The sequence below is a fragment of the Glycine soja genome, chromosome 5 (assembly GCF_004193775.1).
Source record: "Glycine soja cultivar W05 chromosome 5, ASM419377v2, whole genome shotgun sequence".
Lineage (NCBI taxonomy): Eukaryota > Viridiplantae > Streptophyta > Magnoliopsida > Fabales > Fabaceae > Glycine > Glycine soja.
This window is the reverse complement of record NC_041006.1, coordinates 8767675-8786837: the sequence shown is the minus strand read 5'-3', so window position 1 is coordinate 8786837 and position 19163 is coordinate 8767675. Positions and strand designations below refer to the sequence as shown.

Genomic DNA, 19163 nt, shown 5'->3' with positions numbered 1-19163 from the left:
GGTGACATAAAGGGGGATGAATGATGGTTTTGTTGGTCAAAGTAGGTTTGTTGGGCATAAAAAAAAATCATTTTCGGATAATAGTTGTGTGTATGAAGTATAAATGTCAAAGGCATCTTGTGTTTCAAGGTTGTTGTATGAATAGATTGGATCATTGAGGTCCAGGTTTTTGTACGGTAATTGTTGTGAAGGCGGTAATTGTAGTTGTGGACATGATGGTTGTGGAGATGATGGTTGTGGTTGAGGAATAAGGTCAGTAACAACATAGAATTTGGCAGAATTCAATTATGGATTCTGGAGAATTGTTTCCATCGCGCCTCTGAGATCGTCATTGTCGAGTAGTTGTGCTGAAATATAACATGTTTGACCCTGATAAAATGAAACAGGGACACAAAATAACAATTAAGTAACTTTTTCAGTTGCTCGAGTAGGGAGAAGATTGTTAATTTTTCAAATCAATTGTGTTAACGTAATAGAACGACTAATGTAAATAAATATTGGGTTTGCACATGTGTACACCGATCCCAGAACTGGGTCGTCTACTATGTGACCATAGTAATCAATGACAGTCACAATTTCTTTAGGTGGAGCCATGGTGGTGCTTGTGGGATATGAGTGGAAATACTGTGAGAGTTACAAATCGAGTTTTGTTTTCTGAGAATGTTATTGTGTGTGATATGTTGTCAAATGGTGAGATTATATATAGGCTGAGAAAGTTTAGTAGAGAGTTAGGTGGCAAAGTTAGGTAGGAGGGTTAGATTGGAAGGTTAGGTGGCAAAGTTAGTTATGAGGGTTAGGTAGGAAGGTTAGGTGGGAGGAGTAGGTGGAAAAGTTAGGTAGGAGAGTTAGGTGGAAGGGATAGGTGGCAAATTTAGGTAGGAGAGTTAGATGAGAGACATAGGTAGGATATTCAGTTCATGTGAGTGAATACTGTGTAGCTGCAGAACAGTGTACGCATGTGAGTGAATAGTGTGCAACATCGTTGCATCATGAGTGTTGACCGTAGTGTTCCACATCGCGCGCCGAACTCACTCGGATTGTTGAGAACCACGTTAATGGGGTAATCGTACGCACGTGAGTGAACAGTGTTCAACACCACACATTAATGGGGTTGTTGGTGCATGTGAGAGTTAGGTACGACATTGCTCTGCATCTCTGAAATCATGCATGTGTAGGCTATTATTACTGAAGTAAATTGAAAATAACAACTTCAAATCATGCAACAACTACAACTACATAATAAAGACTGAGAAAAACTTAAACATAATACAATAACAAAATATGTTAAATTATTCATTCTAATTTTAGGGAATTGTCCAACTTCTGCTCCATGTCAGTCCAACTTAGGTCATTAACTTGAGTAGGTACCGCATGCCTTTTATTGCACCAAGAGCCCCACGACTTGAAACAACTTATCAACTGGCTAAAAGGTTATTTACATATAGCGAAATCTAAATTTTAATTTCAATGACGCGTATTATAACATTACAATGAATACTTGTTTTGTATGTTTTACATTTCAAATGGAGTGGTGGTAGATTAGAATATAGGGCCACACCTCATGGTGATTTGGTCGGATATAGATCTCGTATAAAGCATATGGAGAACCATGAGGTATAATACTATCATGAACTGCACCATCAATATGTACATATTAACATTTACTAATGTTGCATTGTTAGCATATATTTCAGTTTTCATGGGTCTCATATAGAAGATTTGAAGAACTCCTACCAAGACATGCATACAGATACATGGAGATTTGGTTTGCATGTACTGCAATTATTTGTTTTCCGATTGTGGAATGACATCAAACAAACTGGGTCAAGCTACAATTTGGACTACAACAAGACATTCCTGTTGATCCCATGAATCTTGATCGACTTCACCAAATTGACATGCAAGGCAATCATTATAATGATTGGATGAAATATCATGCGGAGTGGATTAATATCTGGAAAAACAAACGCATTAATGTTTTGACTGGGCAATGGGTTGAAGGAATAGTGACACATACACCAGCGTACATGGAATGGTATAGGAAAAATACTATTTTGTTCTTGTTTGTTGCACAACAACTAAATGATCCACGCACAACAATTACCCATAATGTTGCAAGGATAAGTGTTGAACAAACACAGTTTGCATCCTCAATCAATGTATTGTACTCCTTCACATGTTTATCAAACTTTTGGCCAGACTGGCGAGTCAATCAGCGCAACCAGCCATGAATGGATGGTCAATTTATTTGGTGTCGATTTGAATACACCAAATTCTACAACATCATATTTAGCTTCTTTCCAATAGTTCGATGCACCACATTTGTTTGGAGAACAGGAACAAAGTTCTTCAACTGCAACAACCCACATTGAGTATATTGACATAGAACAACAACATCATCATGACGTGGGAGAACCAGTCATACAGGAAATAAGAAATTTGTGACATAATCGACGTCCACCGCCCTGTGGGACTAGTCATCATCTTGGTCATTGAAATATAAAATGTTGTGATAATGAGATCAAATATGTTTAAGTACCCTTGTAACGGTTTCATCAAGTAAGACCTCAAATTAAGAGTAAAAAATAAAAAAAGAAAGTATGCTTGTCACCCTTAAAACAATGTTTAAGTGGTCATCTTATGAAATTTTTTAATATCAAAGAATTAAAAATATATATATATATATATATCGTATACCAGTTCTATGAACAACCACCTCAAAATAGAAGCACAAAATAAAAAAAAACTATGATTTAGACCCTTCAACTATGCTTAAGTGCCCATGTTCTGCATTTTTTAAAAATTATGTCCAACACATTAATGATCTTTGTGACACACTTTTTCCATAGCTTGAACATCAAAGAATCCAAGAAAAAAAATATCATGTACCAGTTCCATGGACAACCACCTCAAAATAGAAGTACAAAATAAAAAAAAACTATGATTTGGACCCTTGCAACTATGCTTAAGTGCTCATGTTCTGCATTTTTTTAAAATTATGTCCAACACATTAATGATATTCGTGACACACTTTTTCCATATTTTGAACGTCAAAGAATCCAAAAAAAATATATCGTGCGCCAATTCCATGAACAACCACCTCAAAATAGGAGCACAAAATCGAAAAAATTATGCTTTAGATCCTTGGAACTATGCTTAAGTGCCCATGTTTTGCATATTTTTAAAATTATGTTCAACACATTAATGATATTCATGACACACTTTTTCCATAGTTTGAAAGTCAAAGAATCCAAAAAAAAAAAAATATTCGTGACACACTCTACAATTTGCACACTCTCTAAAAAACTTAAATGTCTCACCAACAATTGGATTTCAGAGAAGCCTTTAGCAAGAATACAATTCTAACCTTATCAGATTCCAATACACATCAACGGCGCAAAATGCATACAACTATACATAACACAAAACATCCTCAATACAAACGCACAATTTCACACAACATACCTTCATAAACCAAATTCAATCTTATTACTATGTCATTTTTGGGAGAAACAAGCAGCCAAACCTTTGCTAACTCGAGATTAGCCTTCATTTTTTCAAATGGATCAATAACTTATAACCAAACTTGTGTTTATTTTCAAAGTCTCACTCCAACAACAATGCGATTTCCTAATGATTGTTCTTTTGATACACTCAAGAGTAGAATGCACAACACCCTTCAGCTAACCAACGATCAATTAATGGATGAAATCTACTACCGACAACCATTCATGGATGCAAGTCAACAATATTTTTTTCAATCTCTACAATTGAAAAATGATGATGATGTTTACACAATGTTAATGTGCAATGAGCAATACTCGTGTGTTGGCCATATAAAATTATTATGTACCATCCATAGAACACTGGATGATATACTCAACCTGCTTCAGTCCAATATCACTCCTACTCATGATACAACCGGAAGTGGAACATACCACGCCATAGTGGGTTTTTGGGTTACTCCTTCACTAGAATAAATCCAATAAGATTTGATATTCCTTCAGGATGTAGCATGAACAAACTCAAGGATTTAATCAAGCAAGTTGCACCTATGAGGTTCCTCCCTTATGGAATTCAGGAATCACAATTGGTCATACGATTGTTCTTTCGACAACCAAGTCATGCTAAGTATTCAGAAAATTTAATCGAATATGAAATAACAAAATTGAAAAATGACGAAGACGTGCTAAATGTGTTAGTACAATCCAACTACTGGAAACGATTCTGCCCAATAGAAATTTTAGCTATTTTTAGCAAAACCAATAATCCAACTGCAACAAGACATGTCTCTTGCACAACATCTTTTAGACTATCATTAGTTTCGTCATATTTATGTTGCAATTGTATTTTTAGTATGTTTCATTATTCTCGTTTATCATCTCAGTCACAACTGTTTAATTTTATGTGTATTAATTATTTATTCCTTGTGTTTTTCAATTTGTTTCAATACTACTAACTAATTTTCTCATTCTTTAATTAATGTACATAAGAAAACAAAAATTTTAACAACACATAAATTTAACTTAAAATATATATACATGTAACTAAAAAGTTATACTATAATTTTTTCAATTTTTTTGATTTTTCTTTATCTATATATATCTCTTAAAAAATTATAAAAATTATTTTAATAAAAAATTGGAGAAAATAATAATTTAAAAAAAAATTAATTTTTTTAATAAAGCAAATATATTATTAGACAATTTTAATAATTTTTATTATTACAATTTTTAATTTTTATTTATATTATTTCAATAATTTAAATTAAAAAAATTTAATCATATAAATTGAAAAAAGAAAGAGGCCCATACAGAAGTCGGGGGTGGTCAAACCCGACTTCTCAATGAACATAGAAATGTGACGTATATTGGGAAATTTTTACAAACTAGTGTAATTTGAAAAAAGATATAAGAATGAGAAATCTATCTAAAAAATTAAAATTGTCAAAGAGATTGGAGAGGCTGTGTAATAGCATGTTCCAAAAAAATTGTCAAATAAAAACGTAAGAAGGCCCATCAGTAAGGCCCAAGAGCCCAGAGCAATTCTCGTGGCTGCAACAATTAGAAGCGTTTGTCTCCCAAATCTTCGGCTTGTTTCTGCAGCTTCTCTCTCTTACCTTCACTTTCTCCTTATTCTTCATTAGATCCTCAGTTCCCAATCGACCCTCCATTTCGTAAGTCCTTTTTTCCCCTTTCTCTTCATTTTTTCGTTATTAATTTTTAGATGTTTAGCTATCACTGCGTCTCAGATTATTGATCCACTTCTTAATTACGGGTTTTTCAATCTTCATCTCTGTGTACCTATTTGCACGTTTACCAATTTCTCATATATTTTCTGTCTGCTACTTCCCATTTGGGCGCACGAAGCTTCATTTTCTGGATTCTACTGAGGTTCTTTACTTTATGTTGTTGCAGAAAAAAGTTATCTGCCCTATTCAGATTTCATTTGAATGTGTTGCTGATGCGGGTTTTTGAGATGCTGCATTTTCTGTTTATGCCACTGTCTTTCTTTCTTTCCTTTTTTTTTGAGTGTGTAGTAGTTGGTGCTGAAAACGCCTGCAAATACACAATTTATTACATTTTTTGTATTTTGGATGTAATACATGTTTTCTCTCCCAATAAAAGCCTTCCACTTTTAGTTGTTTAAAATCAGCACTAAGAAGTTATGTCCTCAAAACCGTTGAACTTATTGTGTGTTAATTATGCCAGAGGTTTTAAGATTATTCTCTCTGACTTTGTTTGCATACTTGTGCATTTGTCTATTGGTTCCAAGTTCTTGTTGTCAACGTGTTACATCAAGAATTAGACTCTGGCTATTTATAGATTGTGTGAAGCCTTGCTTGGATAGACTTCTCCATAAATGCTATTAGGAGAAGAGAAAAAAAAGGTAAAATGAATTAAGATTCTATAATGAATTAAAATCAACTTATTTACTTCAACTTTTATAGAAGTTCTCTTATCTAACTTCTCCAAAAGTTGATATGCATGAGTTGATTTTGACTTATGGGAGAAACTTAATTCATTTACCTTATTATTTTTTTTCGCCTACAAGTGCTTATGGAGAAGTTTATTCAATCAGGGGCAAAAGTATTTTCTTGATAGATCATCTTACCATAATCTAAATTCTAAAATATAAAACTTACTAGCATTTTTCTTGGCAATTTTCATTTTTGGGTTCATTTTCATGTTTTGTCATTGTAGAAACCGTTGGTAAATTTTTACTTATCTCTATTCACACTTATTTGATGATGCTGTCTTTCTTATTGTTGTGCATATTTGTAGAATGATATCTATGATACTTGGTTGGAGGTATTTATTTACTTTTGTAATCTATTTTATATGAATGATTGTAGTGTGAACTGAGATGGCTGGAGGTGTTATTCGGCAGTTATTTAGGAGGAAACTCCAATCTCATTCTCCTGTAAGCTTTAGCCCCTCTCTTCATGACAAGTTTATATGTTTTGAAATATTTGCTTTTCTGGTCCTTGGTGCATGAAACTTAAAATGGAGACCCTTAGACCAAAAGTTGGGGGTTGAGAAAAAGAAAAATTGTAATACAAATTTGAGGCTTAGGGAACACTAGTTTTTCTGGAAGATTTTAGCTAGATTAATGTGAGAATAATATTGAAAAAGATTATCTATATCATCATATAATTGCTGCTAATTTGTAAAAGATTTATCAATTTCTTTTAAGAGTAATTGAATAGACTGTACCATAGCTTGATTATGCATAGTTGAATACAAAGTTTTCGAACATGCCAATCTTTAGTTGATAACATGCCAATCTTTGGAATATTTACTTTTCTGGTCCTTGCAGCAAGGGACTTAAATGGAGATCGTTAGACTGAAAGTTGATGGTTGGGAAAATAAAAAAGAAATTGTTATATGAATATGAAGCATATGGAGCATTAGTTTTTCTATGTTAGAGCTGATCATTTATCTTTACTTATAATTGTTTATTTGAGCAATACTGTTTGATGTTAGATTAATGTGGTGATTCTGTTAAATTTTTTTTTTTATCTAGATCATCAAATCGTTGCTGCTAATGTGTAAAAGATTTATCAATTTCATTTAAGTCATAGATAGATTGGACTGCACCATATTTATTACATTGAACATGCCAATCTGTAGTTGAACCTAAAATGTTTGTAGTTGACAAACTTGCAGATCTTTCTAAGTCTTAAATGAGCATTTGAAGATGGACAAAGATAAATTTTAAAAAGAGAAAAAAAACTCTTGCAATGTGCTAGCTGATGATATGCAGCACCAATAATGATTAAGCCAACCATTAGGTGGGTTTGGTTGGCTGCATGGGTCGTTAGGTTCTATCAAAACCTAATTTAATGTTAATTCATTTGTAGTAAAGTGAGGTGGAGCCCTAACGCAACAGGAAAGTTGCCCTTTGTGACCAGTTGGTCACTGGCTTGAATCTGGAAATTGCCTCTTTGCATATGCAAGAGGAAGGCTATGTACAGTGATCCTTCCCCATACTTTCGCAAAGTGAGGAGCCTTTTGGTACTAGGGTATGCTAGTTTTTTTCATTTGTAGTAAAGTTTTTTTTATTTAAAATAATCTGACTATGATCCATTTGATCTGTTTTTCTAAAAAAGCCTCTATTGGTCTTCTCTTGTGACCAAACCACCTTATGTGAGTTTTTGTCACCTCTCAATAAGTGTTACATGATCTTTTAATTAGTTATATTTGTTCAAATCCTATATTTTCTTGTATCTTCCATCATCTTCCTGAGCATTCTCATATTCACTAACAAGGTTTTCTAACTCGAGAGTTTACATAATCCCACAGAGCATTTGTAATGTGACTCATAAATGGTAAGTGTTTACCTCATAAAAATAAGGTAAAACAGTTATCCATAATGTTTATCAAAACTCCATCAACTATAGTTGTATTATGTTTTGCAACATAGAATACTTCCTAGAAGGAAATAATGGTGCTCATCCAAAAAATATTGCTTGTCAAAGCACAATACCTTAGTCCATATCCTCTCACCTCCAATATCTTACTCAGTTTATGTATGTAGTATGTACTCCTTTTAAGTTTTAATAACAAGTGAAAAGAACAGAGGAACAGCCCTGCAGCTGATTAAAATAACAGAACACAAACAGAACTCGAGTTTGAACAGAACTTAACTTTGATTTCTCTCCGTCATGTCGTGCAAAACCAAAATCCTCTATTTTACAAATGTTGTCACTCCTTCATGATGAATGTTGGGTTTACAGACATCGTTGCAGCATGATGGACAGTGGGTTTATGTCTTGATATGCTGGTTTCATAATTCTGGACTTAACGGAAACAAAACTCTATGCAGTGTCTGAGCTTTGAATGATTTGCAGAAAACAGATGAGGATGAGAGCCTTTTGATCAATTTGTGTGATTGAGCTCTCAAATTATGTTTTACATTATTTTTAGCTACAATAGTGCATGTAATGTGTAATGAATGAGCACTCAAATCAGCGTTGTTTTGGGTCAATTGGGGCCATAGATAACTTTTTTTTTACTTGAATCGCTGTCTCACTTCTCAACTTGCAAGTTTATGTAAATTTACATTAATCTATATTTCCTTTTGTCCTCAAAAAACGAATTTGTGAAAATCCTTTTGTTTCCTTTTGAATCTCCAATGAAATCAAGCAATAGATATATAGCCTCCCTTTTCTTTTCTTTGAAGACTGATATATAGCCTCCTTGATTGATCTCTTTGGCATAAAAATAAAATTGGTCCTCTAGTATACTCTCTTGGCCTAGTTTACTCATTCTCTACCAAGGGAGGGTGAGCCTTGGGCAGTGTAAAGTTGTGCCTTGATAACCAGTTGGTCATGGGTTCAAAAGTAAAAACAGTCTCTTTGCATATGAAAGGGTAAGACTGAGTACAATGATCCTCACCCATACCTTCTCATAGTGAGGAGCCTTTTGGTGTCAAGTACATTGTTTTTTTTTTTAATATTCAAAACATCTCAGTTGCGATGGTCACCACCACAACCACGTCACCCTTGATTCTCAGTTTTTATACATTCTTTACCAAAGTCTTACAGTGTGGCTTGTGAGCTCAATCCTTGTGTAGTTTGCACAATTTTTTGTACATCCCCTTTTATTCTTATAAATAGGTATCAAATTGTTCCTGTTCTGCTCATCTAGTGGTTTCTTGATCTCTGTCTCATTGAACAAGTTACTAAGCTATGTTATACCCTTCCCCCTTAAAAATTCAAGTTTGAATAAGAATATTATCTGGTTCAATTGTTTTACCATTGTTTATCTTTCTCTAGCCTGTTCTTTTCTTGAAATTCTTGAATTCTGTGTAAAATGTATAATTATGACTATGTTCTTTAGTGAATAGTGATTAACTCTCAATATTTGTTATTGTCGCATCCCCTTCATTGAGTAGCTTGTAGAAATAAGTCATCCATTTTTTCATGATATCTTGCATAATTACCAAAGCTTTTTACACCTTCTCTTCTTTTTTAATGAGTTTCACTTGACCTACTTTTGCCTTTGCTGTGCTTCTTATCCTTCCAAACCTTACATAGCTGATCACCTGACCCCAGGTCCTTGCAAAAGAGAATTATTTTGTTATGCTGATAGCGTCAAACATATAACTTCATCGAATTTTTTATGTCATGGGTCAAGAATGAGATTGTGCTAAAACTGATGTTTCTGAAATTTAGACTGGTTTTTTTCTACTTTTACATATCTCCCTAGCATTAGTGTTGCATTGCATGTCTTTACCATGTCACCAGTTTATATCCTGGTGTAGCTTTTTTACCAGCATATCATACTTTTGCAATTTCATTTTGCTTACTATTTTATACCTTAATCTTTAAAGGCTCTTGAATTTAAATTGTTTTCTACTCACTGTTAAACAACTACTGAATTCAAAATTATATTATGAGTTTATACTTCATCCGTATGTTAATGCAAAACTTTTTACACTACTGGTAAACAAGAAAAGTGCATTTATTGTAGCAATTGAGATTTTTCATTTACAGGAAAATCTTTTAACTGTTAGGTGGCATCATATGACATTGGCACTATCAGTCAATCAAAATTAAATCCCAATTGCATGCAATATGACATTCAATTATGCTGGTTCTCATCAATTATATTTTATGATGCTACCTCCTTTCCTATTTATAAGACCCGACTTTTTAAACTTGCTTGTTCCTTTAAATAAGACCCAATCCATATTGTCTCATGCATTAATTATTTTTAGACTGAAAATACCCCTAATTAAATAATAGAGATGTTATATTAACATGCATTTAGAAGAGAGAGCAGCATTAATGACAATGGTGTTTTTGGAAAAGTATATAAATTTAGGACAAATTTATTGCTATCACCTAAACTAATTACTTTTCTTAATCTTGATGAATTAGGTAATTGGGTCTTATAAATAGGAACAAAGGTAGTGTAAAGAATACTTATCTTAGAAGTACTTTGGATGGACTTGTCCATGTCTTAGGTTTAATTCCTCCCTCTTAATAGGACTGCTGAGGACTTGGGTCCAAATAAGTAATAATCAATTTGTATGCACGGTTATACAAATATTGGTTATCAATTTAAATCTCTCGATCTTTTGTTATGTTGCTTAAATTTCAATTCATTTGAGTTTCTCTCTCTCTCTCTCTCTCTCACACACACACACACACACACACAATGTACATGATGTTTTCGACTTCATAACATTGTGCCTTCCATGGTACAATTGTGTTGTTTACTAATAGCTACTTTATACTTATAGCAGAATTCTTCTTTTAAGTCATTCATTATCACAAAGAAAGATGGTGCTGACTCTATTGGCAACAACTCCTTAAGAGTGCTTGCATTAGTTGGAGCTGGTGTCTCAGGGTTTCTAGGTTTTGCAACAACAGCATTTGCTGATGAAGCTGAGCATGGCCTGGCATGTCCTAGCTATCCATGGCCTCATAAGGGCATCCTTAGTTCATATGATCATGCTTCGTGAGTTTGACCTGAAATTTCTCTACATTTTCCTTTCTATTTTTCTTGCTCAACAATATGATTTGCGAAGTTAGCAACTATGTTCAGTCAAACTAGTCCCTGTTGAATTTTAAAGGTGAATTATGATGGGTCTTAATGCACAAAAATAGTGATAAAATGGATATAACAGTGTAATATGAGTAATGAAACAGCAATGGTATTGCTGTGAGATCCACAATTACAGGAAGATAAAAGAAAAATAACAAACTGGTAATAGCAACCAATTCCTAAGCACGCAGTGCTCCCAAATCACCTAGAGGCGACCCCACCAAATCCTAACTGAATTCCTTCCTGATTATTCCCTTCCAGCAATAGCTATCTATAGCCACTCTCATGCGTTCACAGCCACGTCATCATCTTTCATTCCTTTTGTCTTTTTCCTAGTATAAACTCTCCACACCCTTGGCCTAGGCCCCACTTCACTAATCACATTTCTATCAACTCCCACCTCCTTAGACAATGCCTTGTCCTCAAGGCAAAATTCTGCAAACTGACAATGCAAGACTTCATTATCCTCCCATGTCACATCCTCTAAAGCTTTATTTTTCCATTGTATCAAGGTCTGCTGAACCTCATTACCCCCCTGTATTATGACTCTTGAACCCAACACCTTGTCTGGGTACGCATTAGTCTCCTCAGTCACTTCCAAATCTTTAGGTAACTCTCCCTGTACCTGATAGTTCCCAACAGCTCGCTTAAGTAATGACACATGAAAAACTGGATGAATTCTAGATGCTGATGGAAGTTTCAACCTGTAAGCTACTTCGCCAATCTTATCCGCCACCTGGAAAGGTCCATAGAATCTTGCAGCGAGTTTCTGATGAATTCTTTTTACCACTGATTGTTGTCTATGGGATCTAAGTTTCAGAAAGACCCATTCTCCAACTTCAAAACACAAGTCCCTCCTCTTCTTGTTAGCATACCTTGTCATTTGTTCCTGAGCTTTGAGCAAGTGGAGTTTGAGTTGATTCAAAGCCTCATCTCTTTCACTCAACTCCAATGCCACAGCAGCAACCTTAGTCTCATTAGACAAAAATCTCAACAATGCAGGAGGTTGCCTCCCATATACCACCTCGAACGGAGTCTTCCCAATAGACACATGAAAGGTAGTGTTGTACCAAAACTCAGCCCAAGGGACCCACAATGACCAAGTCTTTGGATGATCAGAAGCAAAGCACCATAGATAACTTTCCAGACACCTGTTAACCACCTCCGTTTGACCATCTGTTTCCGGATGATATGCTGAACTCATTTTCAGCTTAGTACCTTGTAACTTGAACAGCTCCATCCAGAAATGACTCACAAATAAAGGATCACTGATTATAGAACTTGGAATTCCATGAAGTCTCACCACTTCTTTAACAAAGAGCTCAGCAATTGACTTAGCAGTATATGGATGTTTGAGTAAAACAAAATGACTATACTTAGATAGTCTATCCACAACCACTAACACAGCCGCATAACCCTTAGCCTTAGGCAACCCAGTGATAATGTCTAAGGACAAGTCCTCCCACACACCATTAGGAATAGGTAGAGGCTGTAACAAACCACCAGGAGTAGTAACACTATATTTTTGTCTCTGACAAACATCACAAGATCTAACATAATCCCTTACACTCCTCTGCATCCCCACCCAATATAAGGAATCTGCCAGTCTTCGGTATGTTCTCAGAAAACCTGAGTGCCCTCCAGCAGGAGTACTATGAAATTCTTCCAATAGCCAAGGAATAGAGGGTGATTCGGGGGAAATCACCAGCCTGCCATGATAAAGTAAAACTCCATGTTTCACCTGAAACTCAGGTCTAACATCAGGAGACTCCTGCACTTCTTTCAGTAACTTTTGAATGTACGGGTCATTAGTTATTTCATCCAAAAGTTTCTGTCTATCAGCCCACAAGGGAAAAGAAATAATAGAATTCATTTCTACCTCACCATGACATCTGGACAGAGCATTAGCGGCTCTATTCTCTAAGCCAGGTTTGTACTTAACTTCAAATTGATAGCCTAGCAGTTTGGCCAATCAACACCTGATCTGGAGATGAAACTCTCTGTTGTAAAAAATGCTTCAAGCTTTGATGATCTGTGTGCACAATAAATTCTCTGCCCAATAAATAATGTCTTCAGTGCTGAATACAAAGCACAAGGGCCATCAATTCCTTCTCATAGACAGATTTTGCCAGATTCCCATCAGATAAAGCTTTACTGAAGAAAGCAATAGGTCGTCTCTGCTGCATTAAAACAACACCTATACCTCTGCCAGCCGCATCACACTCAACTTCAAAAGGTAAATAAAAATTTGGAAGAATTAGCACAGGGGGAGAAGTCATGATCCTCTTCATCTCCTCAAAGGCCTTGACAGCTTCTATTCCCCAAGAAAAATTGTCTTAGTCAATTCGGTGAGAGGTTTTGCTATTTTACCATAATCCTGGATAAACTTTCTATAATACCCTGTGAGACCCAAAAAACCACGTACCCCCTTCACATTCTTTGGTGTGGGCCATGCAAGAATACACTTCACCTTTTCAGGGTCCACTGCCACACCTTCTCCAGAAATGATATGGTCAAGATAATCAATTTGAGCACAACCAAACCTACACTTTGCTTGATTTGCCACAAAACAATGCTCAACTAAAACAGACAAAACCATCCTCAAATGCATTTGGTGTTCCTCGATATCTTTATTGTAAATCAGAATATCATCAAAGAATACCGAGACAAACTTTCTCAAATAAGGCCGAAAAATGTCATTCATGGTGGCTTGGAAGGTAGTTGGGGCATTCATTAGTCCAAAAGGCATTACTAAATATTCATAGTGGCTGTTATGTGTTCTAAACGCCGTTTTAGGGATGTCATCCTCATGCACTCTAATTTGATGATATCCTGATTTTAGATCAATTTTAGAGAACATAGTAGCTCCATATAATTCATCTAACAACTCATCAAGTATAGGGATTGGGTACTTATCTGGTATTGTAGCTTTATTTAAGGCCTTGTAGTCTACACACATTCTCCGGCTCTTGTCTTTCTTTTTGACTAATAACACAGGACTTGAAAATGAACTCATACTCGGCCGAATGACTCCAGCTTTCAACAGTTCTGACACTTGCTTTTCAATTTCTTCTTTTTGGTAATGAGGGTACCTGTAGGGTCTGACATTAATGGCACCATGATCAGGATAAAAGCTTAATCCGATGCACCTGACTCCTCTCAGGAGGTAGCTGAATGTTGTTTCCAAACACTTCCTGGAATTCTTCTAGTATAGGTTTTAAGCCTTTGGGAACCACTGACTTGGTTGCTTCCATTGACTGTAGATGAACCCACCACCAACCCAGCTCAGTTCTGCTATGAGTATCCTCAAGATAGGAGTTCAAATAACATTGTCTGACCACCTTACTGCCTTGACCTTGCAATTTCACCAACTCATTTTCATAAGAAAATTGCATAGTCATGGCCTTCCAATCCATAATCACCTTCCCAAGAGTGCTTAACCAGGCAACTCCTAACTCCATATCCATTCCCCCTAGCTCCAACACCAACGCATCCACAATCACTTCAATCCCCCCCCATCTTCATATTGACCCCTTTACACACTCCATTTGTTATCACCTTATGACCATCACCAAGCTTGATACTCTTAGCTGCTGTAGGTGTGATGACAAGACCCAAAGCAGTAGTCACTTTGGGAGAAATGAAATTGTGGCTCGCACCACTATCAATCAACACCAATAAATCCACATTCTGTATCTTCCCTTCAACCTTCATGGTGTGAGACTCGCCCATGCTTCCCAATACCCCCATCAGTTTACATTCCACCTCCACTTTTTCTTCACTTTCCACCGTCACATCCTCCATACTTACAATTTCCCCTTCCTTTGTCATGGTTTCACCTTCTCCTAGGATTAGAACCCTAAGAGCTCATTCTGGACATTTATGCAATGTAGGGTGGTATTTTCCCCCACATTTGAAACAAAGACCCTTTGCTCTCCTCTCTTCGAATTCATCATTGTGGATACTTCGTATTCCCTTCCACCTCTCCATCGTGCCAGAACGCGGACCCCCATCGTTTTTGCGAGCTGAGGAAACCAAAGACGAAGTTGAATTTGTGTTGGATCCACTTGGACCCGTTTTCTGACTCGGGTTTGACCCACCCGACTGAAACGAACGAGTTGCATCCCTGGGTTGAGATCCCCCTTTCCTCATTAATAACCTGGCCCAATCCTTCTGGCCCACACGCTCGTACCCCCCTTTTTTCACCTCACGACGCTCACCATCGTCATCTTCCTCCAATTCCTCTTCAACATCTTTCGCAATTCTCATCATCTCCATCCTATTTCGAGGATTCAGAGTACGCACCCTCCTCCGAATTTGAGGTTTCAATCCACTCATAAAATATCCCAGGTATTGTTCTTCAGGAAGCCTTCCAACTTGTGATGACAACAGCTCAAAAGCTTCGACGAATTCCTCCACACTTCCTTTCTGCCTCAACGTCGAAAGTTCCTCGAACGAATTCTCCAGACGACGTCCTCCATAACGTGCAATTAACGCTCGCTTCAGCTTCTCCCATGACAACTCATCTTCAGTCTCCATCAACAGGTTGAACCGGTGAATAGTTGAACCTTCCATGCTCAGGAGAGCCAACTTCACACGCATATCATCCGATGTATTCTGAACATCGAAATAAATTTCGGCCCGTGTAATCCAAGCCACAGGATCATCACCATCAAACAGAGGCAACTTCACCTTCTTCCCGACGAGGCGAGATTCACTCTGTGCAGAGTCACCAGCAGAGGCTTCCTCCTCTTGAGTCTCCCTTCTCTTTCCGATCTGTTTGCTTAATTCTACGAGAATCAAGCTTTGTTGCTGCACTTGGAGAGCGAGCTCTTGCAGCGTTGTTGTCACATTCCCCATTTGTGTCTCCAAAGCGTCAACTCGGTCACTCATCTTAGGCTTCCTTGACATCTACAATCTTCTTCATTGTGTGAGATTGATCCGGCAGGTCGGACCAATTGATGGGTCTTAATGCACAAAAATAGTGATAAAATGGATATAACAGTGTAATATGAGTAATGAAACTGCAATGGTATTGCTGTGAGATCCACAATTACAGGAAGATAAAAGAAAAATAACAAACTGGTAATAGCAACCAATTCCTAAGCACGCAGTGCTCCCAAATCACCCAGAGGCGACCCCACCAAATCCTAAATGAATTCCTTCCTGATTATTCCCTTCCAACAATAGCTATCTATAGCCACTCTCATGCGTTCACAGCCACGTCATCATCTTTCATTCCTTGTCTTTTTCCTAGTATAAACTCTCCACACCCTTGGCCTAGGCCCCACTTCACTAATCACATTTCTATCAAATTACAAGTAGTTATTAATTAGGTACATGCTTATTTTCCTTTGCTTTTGTCATATTGTCCTTGTTTTCATTTTTCTGACCCTTGAATCAGTCATTCAATCTTCCCTTCGCTTTGTCATTTCATGTGATCTCACATGCTTTAAAATAAATCTTGTACGGGTATGTTTAGTAATATTTATCATAAATTATTTCATCTAAAAAATATCATACAATGATTTTTAGAATGTACTTTTCTAAAAGAAATAGTTGCAATTCCAAATTCTGTAATAAAGTATCCCTCCCTTTTTCTTTTAGGGCATTTTTCTGGGCCAGGATTCATAATATTGTGAATCTTCATTCTGCTCTATGCCACCCTCATATTTCAAATTAATTGTTTTTTTTTACATGAATGCTATATAACTATTTATACTAATTGAGGTCTTACAGTTAACCAATTTTGAATAAGCAGGATTCGTCGTGGTCATCAAGTTTATCAAGAAGTCTGTGCTTCTTGTCATTCTATGTCTTTGATATCATACCGTGATTTGGTTGGTGTTGCTTATACAGAAGAAGAGGTAAAGGCTATGGCAGCTGAGATTGAGGTGGTTGATGGCCCTAATGATGAGGGTGAGATGTTTACACGCCCTGGTAAACTCAGTGATCGCTTTCCCCAGCCATATGCAAATGAAGCAGCAGCTAGGTTTGCTAATGGAGGAGCCTATCCTCCAGATCTAAGTCTTGTTACCAAAGTAATGAGTGTAGTCTGCTAGTAACGTCTTTAGATTTTCTTTTGCTTTTATATCATAAATAATTTTACCCTTAATGTTTCAGGCTCGTCACAATGGTCAGAACTATGTGTTTGCACTTCTAACTGGTTATCGTGACCCTCCTGCTGGTGTTTCGGTAAATTGTTGTCTATTAACATTTTTAATTATTATGCTTATTGCTGTAACTTTTGCACATTCTACCAAAGTTGTCTTATATGTCAATTGCTAGACTACGTGATGGGTGGTGGTTCAGAACCAAAACTAGCCATGTTGTAAAATCTGTTGTGTGGCTTTGAAATTTGTACAAGCACAGTCAATAACTGTCAAATAATAATATCTCAAACATGGTGGGTTGGGGATTGTTAAGAGCCTTAAATAATGCATGAATTTTTTGCACATAATTTTCTTACTAAATATGAGGTAAGGTCATTCCTAGGTGAAACAGAGTTCCTCAATGTTTTAACATCATTGTTGCTTTGTACCTATATGTGACTCCAGTTGTCAGTCAAGCTTCTATATAGATATTAACAAAGGGTGATGAACTTAATTATACTTTCTCAACTTTCTAGTTCTCAACAAATCTAAATATATTGCACTTAAAGTGAAAATTTTGATTATGGTTCTCTAAATAATAATGTAGATTAGAGAAGGACTGCACTATAATCCTTATTTTCCTGGCGGGGCTATTGCTATGCCTAAAATGCTTAATGATGGTGCTGTTGAATATGAAGATGGTACCCCTGCTACAGAATCTCAGGTACTTTTGTTTGTTGAGGAATGGTTTCAGTAAATCTCATCACATGGATTATCTATGAACTTTGGAAGAATTATACGAAATAATTTTTTGGTTATATTTTGCTACAGATGGGTAAAGACATTGTATCATTCCTGACTTGGGCTGCGGAACCTGAGATGGAAGAGAGAAAACTGGTTTGTTTCCTTTATTATCCTTTTTCCACCAGATCAATAAAGAAAATACTTTATTTTCTAAGGACATTGCTGCCATATGCAGATGGGATTCAAATGGATATTTGTTCTATCACTGGCATTACTTCAAGCTGCCTATTACCGTCGGCTTAGGTGGTCCGTTCTAAAGTCTCGCAAGCTGGTTCTTGATGTTGTCAACTAGCTGCCTTCCAGTTTCATTTCATTTTTTACATCAGGAAAGATTATTGTTGACAATAATTTTGTCAGATGCTAAAGTTGTCTCTTCATGTCAAATTCATTGAAGGAGTAACTGAAGCTTGTTCTATTTTTGTTTGAGATAGAAATAAAGCTGCTCCGTGTATGTGAGATATAATTATTTTCACTTTTTCTTCCTTCTCAGACCTACGTATTGTTACATTCTCCAGGACCCCTGTACTCTTATTTTTTTTCCCCCTCAATCTGGATTATTCGGTAATTGACCTGTGATTTGGGTTTATTTTGGTTACCTTATTATAAGAAAGAGACTAGGCCAAAAGGGTCTTTTTGGAAATTGGAAACAAGGTTCATTTTACATCATTGCTATGTTATGATACTCGTGGCTCAATATTTAAGGATACCTTTACATAAGGTGGTTTATATTTATGGTTATAGTCGTTCACTCGTTTTCTGATTTACAACGAATGCTCGTAGATACTAACTTTAATGAACCATGGCGTATGAAACAAGAATGCAAGAAATTCAAAGGTATATTATGAAACAGAAGAATGTTCGGAGTCTTGTGATTACATATTATCTTGACAATTGTGTACATCACATTTTATAGATGATTTAGACATTTAGAAATATATAGGACTTAAATATCTTTTTGTTCTTGGAAGTTAACATCTTATTTATTTTTGGTTTCTGTAAATTTATTTTTTTAATTTTAATCCTTGTAAGATATTTTTCTTTAGTTCGATATGTTTGTGTTTTTTCAATGTTGGATCTAGTATACGTAAATTTATAGAAACTATAAATAAAAAGATTAGAATCTTATAGGGATTAAAATTAAAAGAAAATACAAATTTACAAAGACTAAAATTAAAAAAAAAATAAAGTTACAAGGAATTTAAAATGAAAA

General features: G+C 35.9%; 1 protein-coding gene across 2 annotated transcripts; it reads left to right on the top strand.

Moving 5' to 3' along the window:
• Positions 1-5021: 5021 nt before the first annotated feature.
• On the top strand, positions 5022-18619 carry LOC114412283 (cytochrome c1-2, heme protein, mitochondrial). 2 transcript variants are annotated; one of them, XM_028376111.1, is made up of 8 exons: positions 5022-5176; positions 6356-6423; positions 10753-10970; positions 16819-17098; positions 17181-17252; positions 17757-17873; positions 17981-18046; positions 18129-18619. In XM_028376111.1, exons 2-8 carry the CDS (start codon positions 6367-6369, stop codon positions 18243-18245), a joined length of 927 nt encoding a protein of 308 aa, XP_028231912.1. In that variant the 5' UTR covers positions 5022-5176; positions 6356-6366; the 3' UTR covers positions 18246-18619. The 2 variants fall into 2 exon arrangements, with proteins under 2 accessions (XP_028231912.1, XP_028231913.1); XM_028376112.1 differs by having other exon boundaries at positions 5023-5176; positions 10756-10970.
• Positions 18620-19163: the final 544 nt, after the last annotated feature.